We start from the raw sequence: 18,132 nt of genomic DNA on the forward strand, positions 1-18,132 counted from the left end.
CGCCTGTAGTCCCAGCTACTCGGGAGGCTGAGGCAGGAGAATCGCCTAAGCCCAGGAGTTGGAGGTTGCTGTGAGCTGTGTGAGGCCACAGCACTCTACCGAGGGCCATAAAGTGAGACTCTGTCTCTACAAAAAAAAAAAAAAAAAAAGATATAAAAAAAAGAAAAGATAGCTTATTTAACATATATTATTAATTCATTAGCATTAAACTCATAGCCAACATCACTACAGGTTCAAAAATCCAAAATCCAAGATGTTCCAAAATCTGAATTGTTTTGATCACCAAAGCAGTGCTCAAAGGAAATGGTCATTGGATCATTTCAGATTTTGGATTTTCAGATTAGGGAAGTTCAACCGGTAAGTATAATGCAAATACTGCAAAATCTGAAAAAATTCGAAATCCCAAGCATTTCAGGCAAGGGATATTAGACCTGTGTAACTCCTTCCCAAATGTATCTAGCACATGTATTTTCATCATAAGACGTTTATCCACTTAGGAACACTAGCCAGCACTTTAATATTATGCTTAGGGGGCATTTAAAACAGAAAAACTACCAGAAAAAGCATAAAAATGTGAAAAACAAGGCACTAAATAGATAATGAAAAGAGAGTTGTTTACATGGGAGAGCTGAAACAAGAAGGTAGGATATTCCTTGTTTGACCCCAGCTGGGAATGTGTGCACTGGGCACCTTAAATTTGGGGGCGTGATCTTCACATATCCACAAATGGCCATGAAAATGCTGCAAGTATTGATTTTGGTGTTCTAAGTAAATCTTAGCTAGTAAATGAACTCATAAAGCCACAAGTAATGAGGATCAACTGTTCATATAACTTTTAAATTTGACCTCAGATAACTTATGTATATTTTATTATGTTTCAAAAACACAAGAGATAATTTCTATTTTTGAATATAATGTATCTACAATAATGAGTGGCATGTGTTGGAGATGAGAATAAAAATGGTGACAGTTATCCCATTGCTTTCAGTTTAGTCTTATGCTTTTAGTTTTTTAAAGGAGGGTTCGAGCAGTTTGTGACTTCAGAATTATCTGGGATCTTTGTAAAATCTTAAGCAACTCAATTTGTCAAGGCTAGTTTTAATTAATTCATTTATTTTTCTTTTTTAAATTTATTTTTTAAATTCAGATTAATATTAGGGTGCAGATGATTAGGTTAACATTGTGTTTCTAAGGTAAACGTCAAGTTGTAGTTGAAGCAGTTGAGCCCTTCCATTAATTTTTACTTTTAAACACCCAGCTATTGGTGAAGTAGTTTTTGACTGACATCTTCCTCTCCTACCCACTTCTTAAATTGCCTAAGACCTGCCTTTATATTTGCTTTAATGGGTTTTAGTTTTATTGCATCTGTGTCTTTTATTATAAGTTACCAGAAATCCTTTTTGAAAGCAAGTGAATTATAAGTAAATACCTTTATAGACAAAAAAAAAAATTTATGAATCTGCTTAGGATGAGAATGTCTGTAGACACATCTTCCCCATAGCAAATTTAAAATTTGGAGCCATCATATAGTAGTAGGTAAAGTCTTACAGTGATTACTTTTCTCCATACCTGGAACAATGTACATAAATAAAAAAGGATAACTTTTTTAATTTTGAACTTTGGTCTCATAGGCTTTGTAGCTGAGCAATTTCTAAATAACACAGCCACTCAACTGACATACCATGGATTATGTGAACTAACTTCAACGGTTCAGGAAGGAGAACTTTGTGTGTTCTTTCGGAATAATCATTTTAGCACCATGACCAAATACAAGGTATGAAATAGCAATAGCTACTTAATTGTCATTCTAAATCAAAGGAGCTTGATTTAGAGATGTTTTTTGATCTTTAGCATAAAATTCTTTTGCCATCAAATTATGAAGGTAATTATTAAATACTGTACTTCTTTATGATGGAATGGATTAGTAATTAAAGTATTCCCTCAAATCACTTATTGTTTTTTAATTCTCATCTTCTTCACAGTATATTGCATTAAAAAGTATTTTTTAGCTGGGCAAGGTGGCTCATGCCTATAATCCTACCACTATGGGAGGCCAAGGCAGGTAGATTGCTTGAGCTCAGGAGTTTGAGACCAGCAAGAGCAATATTCGTCTCTACTCAAAAAATAGAAAAATTAGCCAGGTGTGGTGGAACACACCTGTAGTGCCAGCTACTCAGGAGGCTAAAGAGTAAGAGTCTGAGTTTGAGGTTGCTATGAGCTATGACCATGCCATGGCATGCTTCCCAGGGCAATGGAGTGAAACTATCTCAAGAAAAGGAAAAAAAAAAAAAAAAGGAAGTCGTAGTATTTATTGTCTTTCCAAGGAAAAAATAAATAAATAAACCCTAGAGATAGAACTAGGATAACTTATAATAATGAAAGTTTATATTAACATACTAAAGGAATTTAGAAAAAATAATAGCAATAGTGTTTGCTTTTATTAAAGTTATCAGTGTGACTTTATATTCTTAGTATATAAATATATAAAATATATTCTCTGTCAAAAAATCTTACTGATTCACCCTTTTGGTTATCTCTTGTATTTCATCTTTTTTACTTTTACATCTATCAGTTTTAGGAGTTCATCAACTTATACCTAAATTTTGGCAGCAGAATACTATTCTGATCATGTTACTATTATAGCCAAAAATTACAGCAGCACCTAGTGCCTAGAGGGTAAAAATGCAAGATGTGTTCTATTCCCATAAGCCAACCCTTTGCTTCAGCCAAAATGGTATCTGTTCATTGATAATCCTCCATCCCATACATACTTTATCCTCTCTCAGTTTTGCACCATTGCTTCCATTTCTTACTCCTCAGTCCCCATTTGGAAAGCTTTTCTCCTTTTTGTCTGTTCAAATTTCAGCCATTTATAAGATGCATTTCAAATACTAAACTTTTGAATAAAACTATTTCATCTCTCCTAAAACTAAGCTTCACATGTTGCAGCAGCATCAAAATGTAGACATATCATAGGAGTCACATTCTATGTTCTGAAAATATAGCATGCAGCAGGCACAGTGGCTCACGCCTGTAATCCCAGCACTTTGGGAGGTCAAGGCAGGTGGACTGCTTGAGCTTGAGACCACCTGAGCAAAAGTGAGACCTCATCTTTAAAAATAGCCTTGTGGCATTGTGGTGGGCACCTATAGTCCCAGCTACTGGGAAGCTGAGGCAAGAGGATCTCTTGAGCCCAAGAGTTTGAAGTTGCTGTGGGCTATGAGGCCATGGCACTCTACCGATGGCAACAAAGTGAGGCTCTGTCTCTAAGAAATATATATACATAGCATGATAAACTGCAAGATTCTTCTCACTGAAAAGATCTCAGATACTGTCTTCATTTTGCCAGTATACACCACAGTTTAGAAGAATTTCAATTAGTCCTAATATTTCTTCTTTTACAAAATTGCCACAATTTTAGATGAATATGTCCTTACATAACTCTTTGACTAGATGTAGTTTCTGGTTTATAAACTTGATAATTACATCCACAGTTTCATTATCAATATATAATTAGAAAGCATCATAATAATAGCTGGTTGTCATCTCCCCTGATTCTTTGTCGGCTGTGAGTTTCATATCATTTCTGCTGGTACTGTCATCTGAGCCATCGGCTACTCTTACTTTTATAACTGGGCATGGTTGTCTTCGCTTGGGCTCTATATTTTGCATTTTTTCTTCTCCATCATCATCTTCTTCCTCTTCACCCTTCAGAATGAATAATTTCATGTTCCACCTCTATCAAGTCTTCTTGTTTGCTATCTGAACTAGTGAAAAATGTCTCATTTCCTTAAAAATCTGACAATATCAGTTCTTCTGTCTCTTCTGTCTCAGCTAATTATATTGCCTCTTTACCATGTTTGTATTTGTATCATAAGAAAAACGGATTTACAGAATTGTGAGATATTCAATATTTTCAGTCATATATAATGTGATCTTCACCAAACACAAATATACTGCTTACTAACTTCACTATGAAAAACACTTTGAGGTGGCACCTGTGGCTCAGTGAGTAGGGCGCCTGCCCCATATACCGAGGGTGGCGGGTTCAAACCCAGCCCCGGCTGAACTGCAACCAAAAAATAGCCGGGCGTTGTGGTGGGCATCTGTAGTCCCAGCTGCTCGGGAGGCTGAGGCAGGAGAATTGCGGAAGCCCAAGAGCTAGAGGTTGCTGTGAGCCATGTGACGTCATGGCACTCTACCGAAGGCGGTAAAGTGAGACTCTGTCTCTACAAAAAAAAAAAAAAGAAAGAAAAAGAAAAACACTTTGAAACAGCGGGGCACAGTGGTTCACGCCTGTAATCCCAGCCCTCTGTGGGTCGAGGCAGATAAATTGCCTGAGCTAGAGTGAGACCCTGTCCCTAAAAATAGCCGGGCATTGTGGTGGGCTTTGTAGTCCCAGCTACTTAGGAGGCTGACGCAAGAGAATCACTTGAGCCCAAGAGTCTGAGGTTGCTGTGAGCTGTGATGCCAAAGCACTCTACCAGGGGCAACAAAGTGGGACTTTGTCTCAAAAAAAAAAAAAAAGAAAAGAAAAACACTTAGAAAAAATGATTTTTTAAATAAGCACAACTTACTGCTGCCAGTAAGAGAAGCGTCAAGAACTGCTAATCCAGGACTGTTGACGTGTGGAAGTGTCATGGATGGGTGGGAAAGGGTCTAATAAGAAAAGTCATAAACAGTGAAACTGCACCTCTCCACATAAACAAATACACAAAAACAAAACCTCAGTGGGGTCAGTCCCTTTCCCCTCCCCACTAGTATGTGATTTTAATATGCAGCTAAGGTAGAGGACCATTGCTCTAACCTCCAGCTGTTGTTGGACACATCATCTTTATTTAGCCCTATTGATTTGCTCCTTTTTTTCCATGCAAATGTGTTGTCTTTTCTAAATCAAACCAGCTTACTGAAGTCATGAATTATATTTTCACTGCTCCTTCAACATTTTAATCAATGAATTACACAAAGAAGTAGAACATAATGATTTATTTGCTTCAAAAAGAATACCCTAAGGCCCTAGCATTCCTATTCTTAGTTATATTAACAGTTCATTTGTATTGCCCCAGCATTTTAGCTAGGCGTGGACCCAGAATCATGCACACTCCTCAGAAATCCAAGGCCAAGTGGCCTCAGAATTAGAATTATTGCTACGTAGTGAATACTGCTAAATAATCTTACTTTACCTGACTTAAGTTCAAGATTTAATTCATTTATTTAATAAATAGTTTTTTTAACATGTGTATGTCCAGGTGCTCAGCTAAGTACTAGGACTACAGCCGTGAGCAAGGCAGCTATAGTTTCTGCCTTTTAAGGACCTCCTAGTTTTGTAAGGAGTAGATAACAAATAATTACTAATTTATTTCTATTGAGATACATTCTGTAAAGGATACATACCATAAGCTGTTAGTGCTTTTGTCAGGACTCAAAACCTTGTTTAGGATGTAATATCTCAAGACTTCCTTGAAAAAGTCACATTTAAACTAAGACTGAAAAGTGGATCTTCTAGGCTAAGTAGATAGGCAGGTACTGGATCTTGTAAATTCCCAAGAGGAGAAACAAACCCTGGTCTCCTGGTGGTTCTAGTAGGTTTTTTTTGTTTTGTTTTTCCAGGCAAAGTATTGTTCTGTCACCTGGGCTAGAGTACTATGGCCTCAGCCTAGCTTGCAGCAACCTTAAACTCATGGGCTCGAGTGATCCTCCTGCCTCAGCTTCCCAAGTAGCTGGGACTACAGGCACCTGTCACAACACCTGGCTAATTTTTCTATTTTTAGAGGAAACAGGGTCTCACTTTGCTCTAGTCTCTAACTCCTGATCTCAAGCTGTCTTCCCACCTTGGCCTCCCAGAGTGCTAGGATTACAGATCTGAACTACTGCACCTGGACTAATTCTTTTTTTTTTTTTTTTTTAAGATGGGGTCTTGCTATGTTGCCCAGGCTGGAGTGCAGTGGCATGATCATACCTCACTGTAACCTCAAATTCATGGGCTCAAGCAATCCTCCTGCCTCACTCTCCCAAGTAGCTGGGACAATAAGCATGCTTATTAATTTAAAAAATGTTTTTAGAGATAGGGTCTTGCTATATTGGCTGATCTCAAACTACTTGTCTTAAGTGATCCTCCAGCCTTAGCCCCCCACAGTGCTAAGCTTATAGGCATGAGCCACTCTAGCTCAGCTGCTTTACTGCTAGCCATGAGTGGCTGGCCCCCTTTAATTCTTTTTTTTTTTCACTTAAATCATGGCTGTGTACCTTAATGCAATCATGGGGTACAATGTGCTGGTTTTATATACAATTTAAAGTATTTTCGTCAAACCAGTTAACCTAGCCTTCACAGCATTTTCTTAGTTATTGTGTTAAGACATTTATATTCTCCATTTAGTAAATTTCACATGTACCCTTGTAAGATGCACCATAGGTGTGGTCCCACCAATTACTCTCCCTCCACCCATCCTTGCCCCCTCTCCTCCCTCCCCTCTCCCCTGTCCCCATATTCTTGGGCTATAATTGGGTTATAGCTTTCATGTGAAAGCTATAAATTGGTTTCATAGTAGGGCTGAGTACATTGGATACTTTATCTTCCATTCTTGAGATACTTTGCTAAGAAGGATATGTTCCAGCTCCATCCATGTAAACATGAAAGAGGCAAAGTCTCCATCTTTTTTAAGGGTGCATAATGTTCCATAGTGTACATATAGTACAATTTATTAATCCATTCATGGGTTGATGGGCACTTGGGCTTCTTCCATGACTTAGCAATTATGAATTGAAATTCTTAATGTCATCTAATACCTAACCCATGTTCAAATTTCCCATTGCCCCCAAAATGGTTTTATGAATGGTTTGTTCAAACCAGGATCTAATCAAAGACAATGTATTGCATTTGATAGAGTAACTACATTTTAATATCATTCAAATCTTGTGTTTTCCAGGGACCTAATAGGCTTTGGGGCTATTTATTTATGCCCCACTATAATCTTTGGTTCTATTTTCCTATATCCCCATTGTACCATCTTTCCAATCCTGAGAGTCTTTAGATAGGACACTGCTTTACTGCTAGCAGAGTACTCAGTGAGTGCATTTTTTGTAAGAGTCAGAGACACTATGTCTTCATTGACTCAGTATTGATTACCTGATTTACAGTGGAATCATAACACTTTGGCGGTTGATGTAGGTCTAGAAGTTCTAAAGGAATATTTTTAAAATGCTAAAAAAAATTTATGGAAGGGGTTCTTTCAACATGGTATCCATTTGCTTGAGAAAGAAATAGAGTGGAGAAATGTGTCTGTCCTATTAAGTATGTTTGACATTAAAAGTATTGGTCTTGGCTCGGTGCCCATAGCTCAGTGAGTAGGGTACCAGCAACATACACCAAGGCTGGCGGGTTCAAGCCTAGCCCTGGCCTACTAAACTACAATGACAACTGCATCAAAAAAATAGCTGGGTGTTGTGGTGGGCACTTGTAATTCCACCTACTCGGGAGGCTGAGGCAAGAGAATCGCTTGAGCCCAAGTGTTTGAGGTTGCTGTGAGCTGTAACACCATAGCACTCTACTGAGGGCAACATAGTAAAACTCTGTTTCAAAAAATAAATAAATGAAGTATTATTTTCTCTCCCACTAATTCCTGGGTTGTTAGAGTGTTCATAGTTTTCTTTTTTTTAAGAGACAGAATCTCACTTTGTTGCCCTTGGTAGAGTGCCATTGTGTCACAGCTCATAGCAACCTCCAGCTCTTGGGCTTAGACAATTCTTTTGCCTCAGCCTCCCAAGTAGCTGGGATTACAGGTGTCCGCCACAACACCCAGCTTTTTTTTTGTTGCAGTTTGGCTGGGGTCAGGTTCAAACCCGCCACCCTCGGTATATGGGGCCAGTGCCCTACTCACTGAGCCACAGGTGCAGCCCTTGTTCATAGTTCTTTATAAAAACCCCAGGTAATCTGTGATCTAATAAGATATAAATAATACAGAAAAAAAATAGAAAACTGTTTTTTTCAAATAAGAGGTGGTGACTTTTTATACTACATTAGATTAGATCTTCCTAATGCCTTATAACATTTCCCTATTCAGAAATTCTGAGTTTTTAGGGCCATTTTATGCATTGATATTTAATGAACATGTCATTTCTCATCTTCCAGTCCCTGTACACTCTTTGGAACATCTATAGTATAAACATATTTCATCCCACAGAATTCAAGATATACTTTCAGCAAACAAATTTAACATCTGGATAGAATGCTTTTCTCCTGCATATAAATGAGGCTTATAATAATAAATTGCCAATCTATAATAAATTGGCAGTCATAAACATACTGTATATTATTTGATTATTATTTTCCAAAAGGATCTTTATGGTTTCTGGTGACCATGATCATATCGTATGTCATTGTCATTTCAGGACCTAGACCAAAAAGGAAAAAGTCCATGATGGCAGGACAAAAATGGTTATGAAAGGTCATCTCCAATTTCTTTATCAGTTGTACCAATTTCCTTAGGAATTTACTTAAATCCTAACTATTTGTGAAAATATTTTATATTCCAAAGTCTCTTGTGACTCTAGAGATGTATATGAGCTGCAGGTTTTTGTTTGACCAGAGGGGAGATCTATGTGCTTTCTGGTCTATTATGATATTCCCCATACTAGAATACATCTGTTTTAACTGCCTATCTCGAGATATTGGATAGAGACGGGCCAAATTCTCTGTCAGGTTAGACTTATTAGTGACCCTCTATATACTAAAGCATTGAAAAGTGTACAAGTATTTCCAAGACTTGTATCCAAAGCATTCTCTGTTTATTAACTTCATGATTTCATCTTTATAAACTTATTAGGCTTTTTGCCATCATAGGGTCGCAATGGATATGTTAATCAAACTGACTCATTTTATCCCCTAAATAATATCCACCAGTCTCACAATTCGAAACTAATAAAGTATGAACTGTGGCTTTTAGTGCACAAGACATTTTCTCTGACCACAGACATTAGTTGACTTTCTGTTGTTAGAAAGTCCTCTTATCATTCCTAATTTTGTAGTTTATCATTCCTAAATTCAGGACAAGTACGTCTGCTGTTTCTTCCATTACTAGCAAAGCAATCAAGTCCAGCTCTGTTAGTTATTACTTGTGATAGCATCCTCTAGGAATCCGTCATTAAACTTTTCATCCTCTTCTGTCCATTGGCAACGAAGACGTGTACTGCTGGTCTCTGCTATCATTTGTTACCTCCCTCTTTGTACTTGTGCCTGATCTTGCACAATTAAACTAAGCAGATCATCCTGGGAAATCCACCTTGAGCTCCCTGATTCTATAAATATCTGTCTGTGCTTTTCAACAGCATAACTAGATTAGTATCAGAAAGCAGGATGAAAAGACCATAAGAGAGCAGGTACTTTCAGGGCCATTCCTGTGGGTCTAGATCAGGGGTCCTCAAACTGCGGCCCGTGGGCCACATGAGGCGGTGTGATTGTATTTGTTCCTGTTTTGTTTTTTTACTTCAAAATAAGATATGTGCAGTGTGCATAGGAATTTGTTCATAGTTTTTTTTTAAACTATAGTCCAGCCCTCCAATGGTCTGAGAACAGTGAACTGGCTCCCTGTTTAAAAAGTTTGAGGACACCTGGTAGATGGTGAGATGACCATTTATCCAGGCAGGAAATTTGAAAGTGTAAAAACAGGTTGTAAATAAACTACCTCTTTTCTAGAAGCAGACCCTTGTAGGTCTGTTTTGCTTCTCATATCGTCCGTAGGATTATGACTACTGGATTCTTATCCTTCGCTAAATGTATGTCTAAGATGTGGTTATTCTATTTTATTTTTATAATTCTCCTATGCCACTTCTCCAATACCTTACACAAGATAAACTACTGATCACTCGGCCCTGTCTAGATCACATAGCTTCTAGATGGCTGGTTCATGTAATGATACCCTCATAGCTTTTTCCCCATCATTACTCCCTCTTGATTGTTGTTTTACTGTATCAGCCTTCATATTCATGTCATAACTGTTTTTTCTACCTCTTAGTTTTATATTACTGACAACTCTCTCTGGAATATATTCAAACTCAAGATTTTTGAGATAAGTTTTGTTTGCTTTTTTACATCAAATTTAGAGATTAGATACAAAAAGTAATATGGAAGGAGGTACAGTTCTGGATAAATACTAAAGGCATGTCTAAGCAATAAATTTGTTCATTTTGTTTCTTCTTTGACCAAGGCTATAGTGGGAATTTTTTCTCACAAATTGCTGCTACTTAAGTAACAATCTATTAAATTTAGTTCTTCTTAACATTGATTTATACATCAACAATTATCACTTTCTTTTAAAATTAAAAGGGGAGAGATGTGGAAGCAAGAGTATGGAAAGTGATAAGCATCCACAAGAACAGGCAGAGAAATTCATCTTTTTCTCTTAAGTAGGAGGTAAAAGAAGATAGATATGGAAACTATGATATATAGAGGTGCTATTTATGGATATCAAGTCTTCTGTTTATTAAGCGGTTATATGCCTTGCACTATACTAAGCACTTTATAGTCGTTATCTCATTTAATCTGCACAACTCATTGATGAGTGGTGCATGTCCTCACTTTAAAGTTGAGGGAACAGGCTTAAAGACCCTCACTAACTTGCCCAAGACCATTTAGTTTGTAAGCAGCTCCAGTCTGACTTGCAAGCCCACGTGCAGTTTGACTTTCAAGTCAACAACTATGCTTCACTGCTTCTGGTGGGTAGGAAAGCTCATCGTGGATAAGACTGATGTTTGTTAAGTAGGAGTAAAGTTCATCCCTCAATATATAAAATAAATGGGCAGCGCCTGTGGCTCAGTGAGCAGGGTGCCAGCCCCATATACCGAGGGTGGTGGGTTCAAACCTGGCCCCGGCCAAACTGCAACTTAAAAAAAAAAAAATTTAGCCAGGCGTTGTAGCGGGCGCCTGTGATCCCAGCTACTCGGGAGGCTGAGGCAAGAGAATCGCCTAAGCCCAAGAGCTGGAGGTTGCTGTGAGCTGTGACGCCACTACACTCTACCATGGGTGATAAAGTAAGACTCTGTCTCTAAAAAAAAAAAAAAAAGTATATATACACACACATACATATATATTATATATATATAAAAAATAACTTAGAAACTCTCTTTTAGAAATTCATAAAATTTCAAATTACAAAATGCCCTAGAAACTCCTAAGAAGAAAAAACTAAAGTCTACAGAAATTCTGTAAGTTAAATCTAAGCTAGTTAATCAGAAATGTTCAGGCGGTGCTTTTTATCCATATTGGATCACAAAAGAACACTGAAATAAAAACCTGTTCTATCTAAAAAACCTCATAATTGGAGTAACTTATATGAACAACATACCTAACAATATTGTCACAATTTGTAATTTGATAAAATAGGAGATGATTTGTTAAATTTAATAATATTTTTTCAATTTACAAACTTTGCCAACTGTCATTTTTATGTATTAGGTCATTAAATCTGAAAGATCTGATTTTGAATCAAAAATTTAGTTTATTGTATCTCAAAAAAATACAATTTATCAAACTATTGATTAATATACTTAAACTGTTCACACAGTTTTGCCATCTTGAAGCTGTAGTTTATAATATCAGTGCTGGACCACCAAACAGACACCATTGGCTTTTTGATGAGTGTTCGGTTTAGACTGTTTCAGCACTTCATCTTTATCCAGCTATTGTGGTGAATGCTTGCAATTGTCAGAAAGAATCCATTTATCAAACATGTAACAACACAGTGTAGAAAAGATTCACCTTCATGTCATGACAGCAAAGAAAGGCAAGCTTTGAGATGATTTCTCCTCTGATGCTCATTTAATTCATGTGGAACCCATCTAACCTAGCTTTTTACTTTGCTGTTTTGTGTCAAATGATCTGATATTGTTGAATAGTAACATCAAACCTTGCTAATTCACCCATAGGTTGAGTTGGATTCACTTCCACTCTGCTCATCATTATCCATCTTAGTCTCAGGTTGTCCATGTGGCTCATTTTCAAGATTAAAATCACCAGAATGGAACTTCTCAAACCATCCACATACTGTGTGCATTCACGAGCTGCATCCTTCCCGATCACTTTGTTGATATATCAAGCTGTCTGCTCTGCATTGGTACCACAATGGAACTCACTTTCAAAAATAACACTAATTTTTTACTTATCCATAGTTGCCCAAAAAGGCTCTAAAATTTTTTTTGAAAGATAATGATAAGCCAAAATGTGTGTTTGAAAGACTGAGGATTTACCTTCACAAGTGAAAGAAAAACCAAGAATGTCTGAGGTATCAGCTGTCAGACAGTACTTAAGGAAATCAGACATTTTTTTTTTCCAGACAGAGTCTCACTTTGTCACCCTCAGTAGAGTGCTATGGCATCACAGTTCACAGCAGCCTAAAACTTTGGGCTTAAGCTATTCTCTTGCCTCAGCCTCCCAAGTAGCTGGGACTATAGGTACCCGCCACAATGCCTGACTGTGTTTTTTAGAGACAAAGTCTCACTCTGGCTCGGGCTCAGGCTAGTTTCGAACTCATGAGCTCAGGCAATCCGCCTTGGCCTCCCAGAGTGCTAGGATTGCAGGCATGAGCCACCGCACCCAGCCAGACATTTCATACTTAATAACCTAACATGTATCAATATATAATTTAAGAATATAATGTTCTTATTCCATATTATTTTTATTATAATGTTCTTATTCCATATTATTTTTTATGAAATTATGTTTTTCAGTATTTTAAAGGCTGATGAGTGAGGTTATAAGCAAAAAAGAAAAGAAAGCTTTGACTAGATGATGTAACAAAAGTGCTAGAGTTTTATAAAACTTTCTTTTATAATAAAGAAATATTCTTTTTTTTTTTTTTTTTTTTTTGGAGACAAAAACAGTCTTACTGTGTCACCCTGCGTAGAGTGCCATGGCATCATAGCTCACAGCAACCTCTAACGCTTGGGCTCAAGCAATCTTCTTGCCTCAGCCTCCCAAGAAGCTGAGACTGTAGGCACCCACCACAATGCCCAGCTAGCAGCTAGTTTTTCTATTTTTAGTAGAAATGGGGTCTCACTCATGCTCAGGCAATCCACCCTCTTCGGCTTCCCAGAGTGCTAGGATTACCGGCATGAGCCACCACACCCAGCTAAAAGAAATATCCTTGATGATGTTTATAGACTCTCAGGATCAAACGTACCTAAACTATTTAGTACTACACTCATAGATATTTTGCTATTCTATGCTATAATTATATAAAGGAACTTTTGAGTAATAATCTGCATTGTTGACAGTAAACCAGTTATGGGGGTTTATTTTGGATAAATGTCAAGATCTAAAAGAGGAAGAAACTGAGGTTGAGGATCCATGAAAAAACAGGTCAACTATACCAAGAAAGGAACACTTTCGGTTAAAATTTATAAATATTTATGTGCTGTGGATGATAATAGCTTTCAGTAGAAATCCTCCAGAATTTCCCCATCCTGACATGTCATTTAGAGAAAAACTATTACAATTATGGCTAGCAAACATCCGATTTAATATATGATCTACATAAAATAAATCTTGAAACTTAGATATTATATAATGTTATAATATAGAATATGTTGAAATGTGTTGGGATAAGTATAAACAGAAGGATCAGATCTATTCAGTGGAAAATTAGCTAGAAAGAACTTTTCACTTTTCTCTTAAGTTGTCAGAGGACAAAGTAGACCCTAACTGGGTATTAAAAAATAGAGAATGAGGACATACAGGTAAATAAAACATGGCTCTGCAACTCAACTTGAAATGTATAAGAGGAAATAAATAAGTGAACAGACTACCATTCATTGTATAAAGTGCTGTGAGTCTATCTAATCACATAAATAAGTACCTAAAATCAGGGTAAGGTGTCATCTTTACTTTCCATGATATGAATCCCTAACCATAATGCTGAGCATATGGTAGACATTTAAATATTTGGTGAATTGGAATATACCTGATTTTTTTAAAAAACATAGACCTGGATTTAATTTTTTCTGAAAAAATATCTTGGCTTGGCGCCGGAGGCACAGTGGTTACAGTGCCAGTCACATACACCGAGGGTGGTGGGTTCGAACCCGGCCCAGGCCAGCTAAACAACTGCAACCAAAACATAGCCGGGCATTGTGGTAGGTGCCTGTAGTCCCCGCTACTTGGGAGGCTGAGGCAAGAGAATTCGCTTATACCCAGGAATTGGAGGTTGCTATGAGCTGTGACGCCACGGTACTCTACTGAGGGTGACATAGTGATACTCTGTCTCAAAAAAAGAAAAAAATCTTAAAATGTTTTACCAAAATGTTTTTCTTCATGAATAGTTTTCATGTTGCTATACTAATAATTTCAATGACCAGATAACTTAATCTGGTACTTACACCTAACGCTTGAACATACATATGGTGGTAGACAACAAGAAATATAACTGGTAGTAGATAGCCAGGTAGACTTTGTACTTTAGGAAGAGCTATATTTCACAATGCTGAACACATAATAAATGTTCATTCTCCATCAACATCACCAAACTCTTTTCAGGAATTTCTTTTTTTTTTTTTTTCTCTCTTTTTTTTTTTTTTTTATTGTTGGGGATTCATTGAGGGTACAATAAGCCAGTTACACTGATTGCAATTGTTAGGTAAAGTCCCTCTTGCAATCATGTCTTGCCCCCATAAAATGTGACACACACTAAGGCCCCACCCTCCTCCCTCCATCCCTCTTTCTGCTTCCCCCCCCATAACCTTAATTGTCATTAATTGTCCTCATATCAAGATTGAGTACATAGGATTCATGCTTCTCCATTTTTGTGATGCTTTACTAAGAATAATGTCTTCCACGTCCATCCAGGTTAATATGAAGGATGTAAAGTCTCCATTTTTTTTAATGGCATTTTCAGGAATTTCTTATTCTTTTTTTTTTTTTAGAGGCAGAGTCTCACTTTATTGACCTTGGTAGAGTGCTGTAGCATCACAGCTCACAGCAACCTCCAACTCCTGGGCTTAGGCGATTCTCTTGCCTCAGCCTCCCAAGCACCTGCCACAACACCCAGCTATTTTTTTGTTGCAGTTTGGCCGGGGCCAGGTTCAAACCTGCCACCCTCAGTATATGGGGCTGGTGCCCTACCCAACTGAGCACAGCTGCTGCCCAGGAATTTCTTTCTTTTTTTTTTTGAGACAGAGTCTCACTTTGTTGCCCTCTGTAGAGTACTGTGGTATCACAGCTCATAGCAACCTCCAGCTCTTGGGCTTAGGCGATTCTCTTGCCTCAGCCTCCTGAGTAGCTGGGATTACAGGTGCCCACAACACCTGGCCATTTTTTGTTGCTGTTGCAGTTTGGCCAGGGCCAGGTTTGAACCTGCCACCTTCAGTATATGGGGCTGGCGCCCTACTCACTGAGCCACAGGCGCCGCCCAATTTCTTATTCTTAATTACTAAGATTAATTGTGAATAATAAGAACATGAATAGTGTGATTCCTGATCTAATAAACAATATATTAACCAGTAAAAACTCTTAACAAATAACCAAATCGCATCCTTGGCAAATCTAAAAGAAAAATTCCTTATAAACCTCATCTGGTATACTGGAGACATAAATTTTAAACATTACTGGAGTCAGAATTAATGCATAGAAAAACTAGAAATACATAGAAAAATAAAGGTCAGTGCTACATTCTGTGGGAGTGACTGTAAGTACAAGATGAGTTCATTGATTTAATAAGTATTGGATTCTAGCTTTATGATATATACTGTATCCGGCCCAAAGATAAAGAGATTATTTTTTTCTTGAGACAGAATTTTGCTTCGTCTCTCTCGGTAGAGTGCCTTGGTGTCATAGCTCACAGCAACCTCAAACTCTTAGGTTCAAGCGATCCTTCTGCCTCAGCTTCCCGAGTAGCTGGGACTACAGGTGCCTGCCACAATGCCTGGCTATTTTTAGAGACGGGGTCTCACTCTTGCTCAGGCTGATCTTGAACTCCCGAGCTCAGGCAATCCACCTGCCTTGGACTCCTAGCAGTCTCCTAGTGGTAGGAGACTACAGGAATGAGCCACTCGTGTCTGGCCCAAAGCTGAAGAGATTTTAAAGACAAGAGACCACAGTGGGAGTACCCAGTGATTTGGTGCTACAAAGTACTATTGTTGTACAGAGCAAGAGCAGCTAATGGTGCAGAGAAAAAAAAATTAGAATGGATTGGATTAGTCCTATAAATTTATTTTTAAAAAGGAAGTGTGGTATCATTTTTGTGACTATATCCTACTTGTTATATTTTTTTATTTTATGAAATGAGATTATAAACCCCCGCAAGCTGTTTATAAGTCACATATTAATGACAAATTATAAAATTTTCCTTAAGTAGTATATTAAGTAGTTTTAATCAATTTAACGTTCCTTTTACTTTTGTTACTTCTTATTAAGGGTCAGCTGTATTTGCTGGTAACAGATCAGGGGTTTCTTACCGAAGAAAAAGTTGTTTGGGAAAGCCTACACAATGTAGATGGCGATGGAAATTTCTGCGACTCAGAATTTCATCTGCGGCCTCCTTCAGATCCTGAAACTGTATACAAAGGACAACAAGATCAGATAGATCAGGTAAATTTGTTTTGTCTTCCTCATATATTGTTTAAAGTGCTCATTCTTTTTGAAATGTCAATTCCATTATCTAAAACTTTTGAACTAAATATTAATTAATTAATGTACTTGTGAAATTTTCCTGATACTTTTTGGATAGGTAAGTGATCGTTCTACATGTACGTTAATTATTCAGTTTGGTTTGAAAGCCAGATCATATTGAACTGTGAAGGTCAGGGTAAGGAGTTTGAATTTTATCCTAATTGCAGTAGGGAAGCTATGCCAAGTACTAAACATGGAAGTAACATGATTTACTTTATTTTTGTAAAAGACCATGTGGAGAATGCATGGAAAGGGTCCAGGTCCTAGCAGAAACCAATAGTCTAACCCATGGCTTAGGCCTGAGTGGTAGAGATGAAGAGAAGCACACATATTTAAGATACATTTTGACTAGTCAGAAAAAGTGGGAAAAAAGGAATCTAGAAGATAGCACATACTAGGGAAAGATAGGTGAGTATTCTGAGCCTTAGTGTCCACAGGAGAAGTAAATACACCAGGAGCTGCACTAGTGAATAGAACTTTCACCTAGAACTGAGACAAAAAAACTTAGGCTGGCACCAGGGCTCACGCCTGATTTAATCCTAGCACTCTGAGAGGCTTAGTTGGGTGGATTGCTTAAGCTCAGGAGTTTGAGACCAGCCTGAACAAGAGTGAGACCGTGTCTCTACTAAAAAAATAGAAAAACTAGCTGGGTGTCATAGCAGGTGCCTATAGTCCCAGCTACGTGGGAGTCTGAGGCAAGAGGATCACTTGAGCCCAGGAGACCGAGAGTGCTGTGAGCTATGATGACACTGCCTCCCTCTATCCAGGGCAACAGAGACTCTGTCTCAAAAAAAAAAAAAAAGTAGAACTGAGCCAGATGAGATTTTTGCCTGCTATAGGTGGGCAGGGTTAGAGCCACAGTATGCTTACTAGAAGTAAACAGTCTTATGAGTAGTTGGGACAACAGACGCCTGCCACAACACCTGGCTATTTTTAGAGACTGTGTCTTGCTCTTGCTCAGGCTGGTCTTGAACCTGTGAGCTCAGGCCATCCACCCACCTCAGCCTCCCAGAGTGCTGGGATTACAGGCGTGAGCCCCTGCGCCTGGCTAATAAATTATCTTAGGAAAGTTAATTTTTAAACAAGACTTTTATGACATTAAATAGAAAAGAAAAATTATAATATATTTAAATTTTTGTGACTATAGGAAAATATTAGTAGATATATATTTAATATATATATGTATGTTAATTGTTAACAGTAGTTAACTCTGTAATGATATTATGGTGATTTGTGTGTATGTGTCCCTGAGTGGACATGAAGATATTTTAACTTTCTTATTTATTATGGTTTTCTGTTTTGTCTGAATTTTCTACAGGATGTGTTTCTTTTGTAAATAGGGGGAACTTTTTTTAACTTTCTTGAATGCATTATATACTGTTTGTAGAAAGAATTTCAAATGAGTTCCAAAAATTTTTAGAACAATGATGGCATCACTGAAATAAGTTCATAGCTCCCCAAGGGAAATACTTAGAAGG

At 37.6% G+C, this 18,132-nt stretch overlaps 1 protein-coding gene across 2 annotated transcripts in view; it reads left to right on the plus strand.

Moving 5' to 3' along the window:
• MINDY2 (MINDY lysine 48 deubiquitinase 2) overlaps positions 1-18,132 on the plus strand; it is an 84,518-nt gene that overhangs the window by 57,036 nt on the left and 9,350 nt on the right. For both annotated transcript variants that reach the window (XM_053594028.1, XM_053594029.1), the window contains exons 6-7: positions 1,632-1,774; positions 16,400-16,573. In XM_053594028.1, coding sequence (XP_053450003.1) covers positions 1,632-1,774; positions 16,400-16,573 — 317 coding nt within the window. The remainder of the gene's footprint in view (positions 1-1,631; positions 1,775-16,399; positions 16,574-18,132) is intronic.

Source organism: Nycticebus coucang, chromosome 6, assembly GCF_027406575.1.
Source record: "Nycticebus coucang isolate mNycCou1 chromosome 6, mNycCou1.pri, whole genome shotgun sequence".
Lineage (NCBI taxonomy): Eukaryota > Metazoa > Chordata > Mammalia > Primates > Lorisidae > Nycticebus > Nycticebus coucang.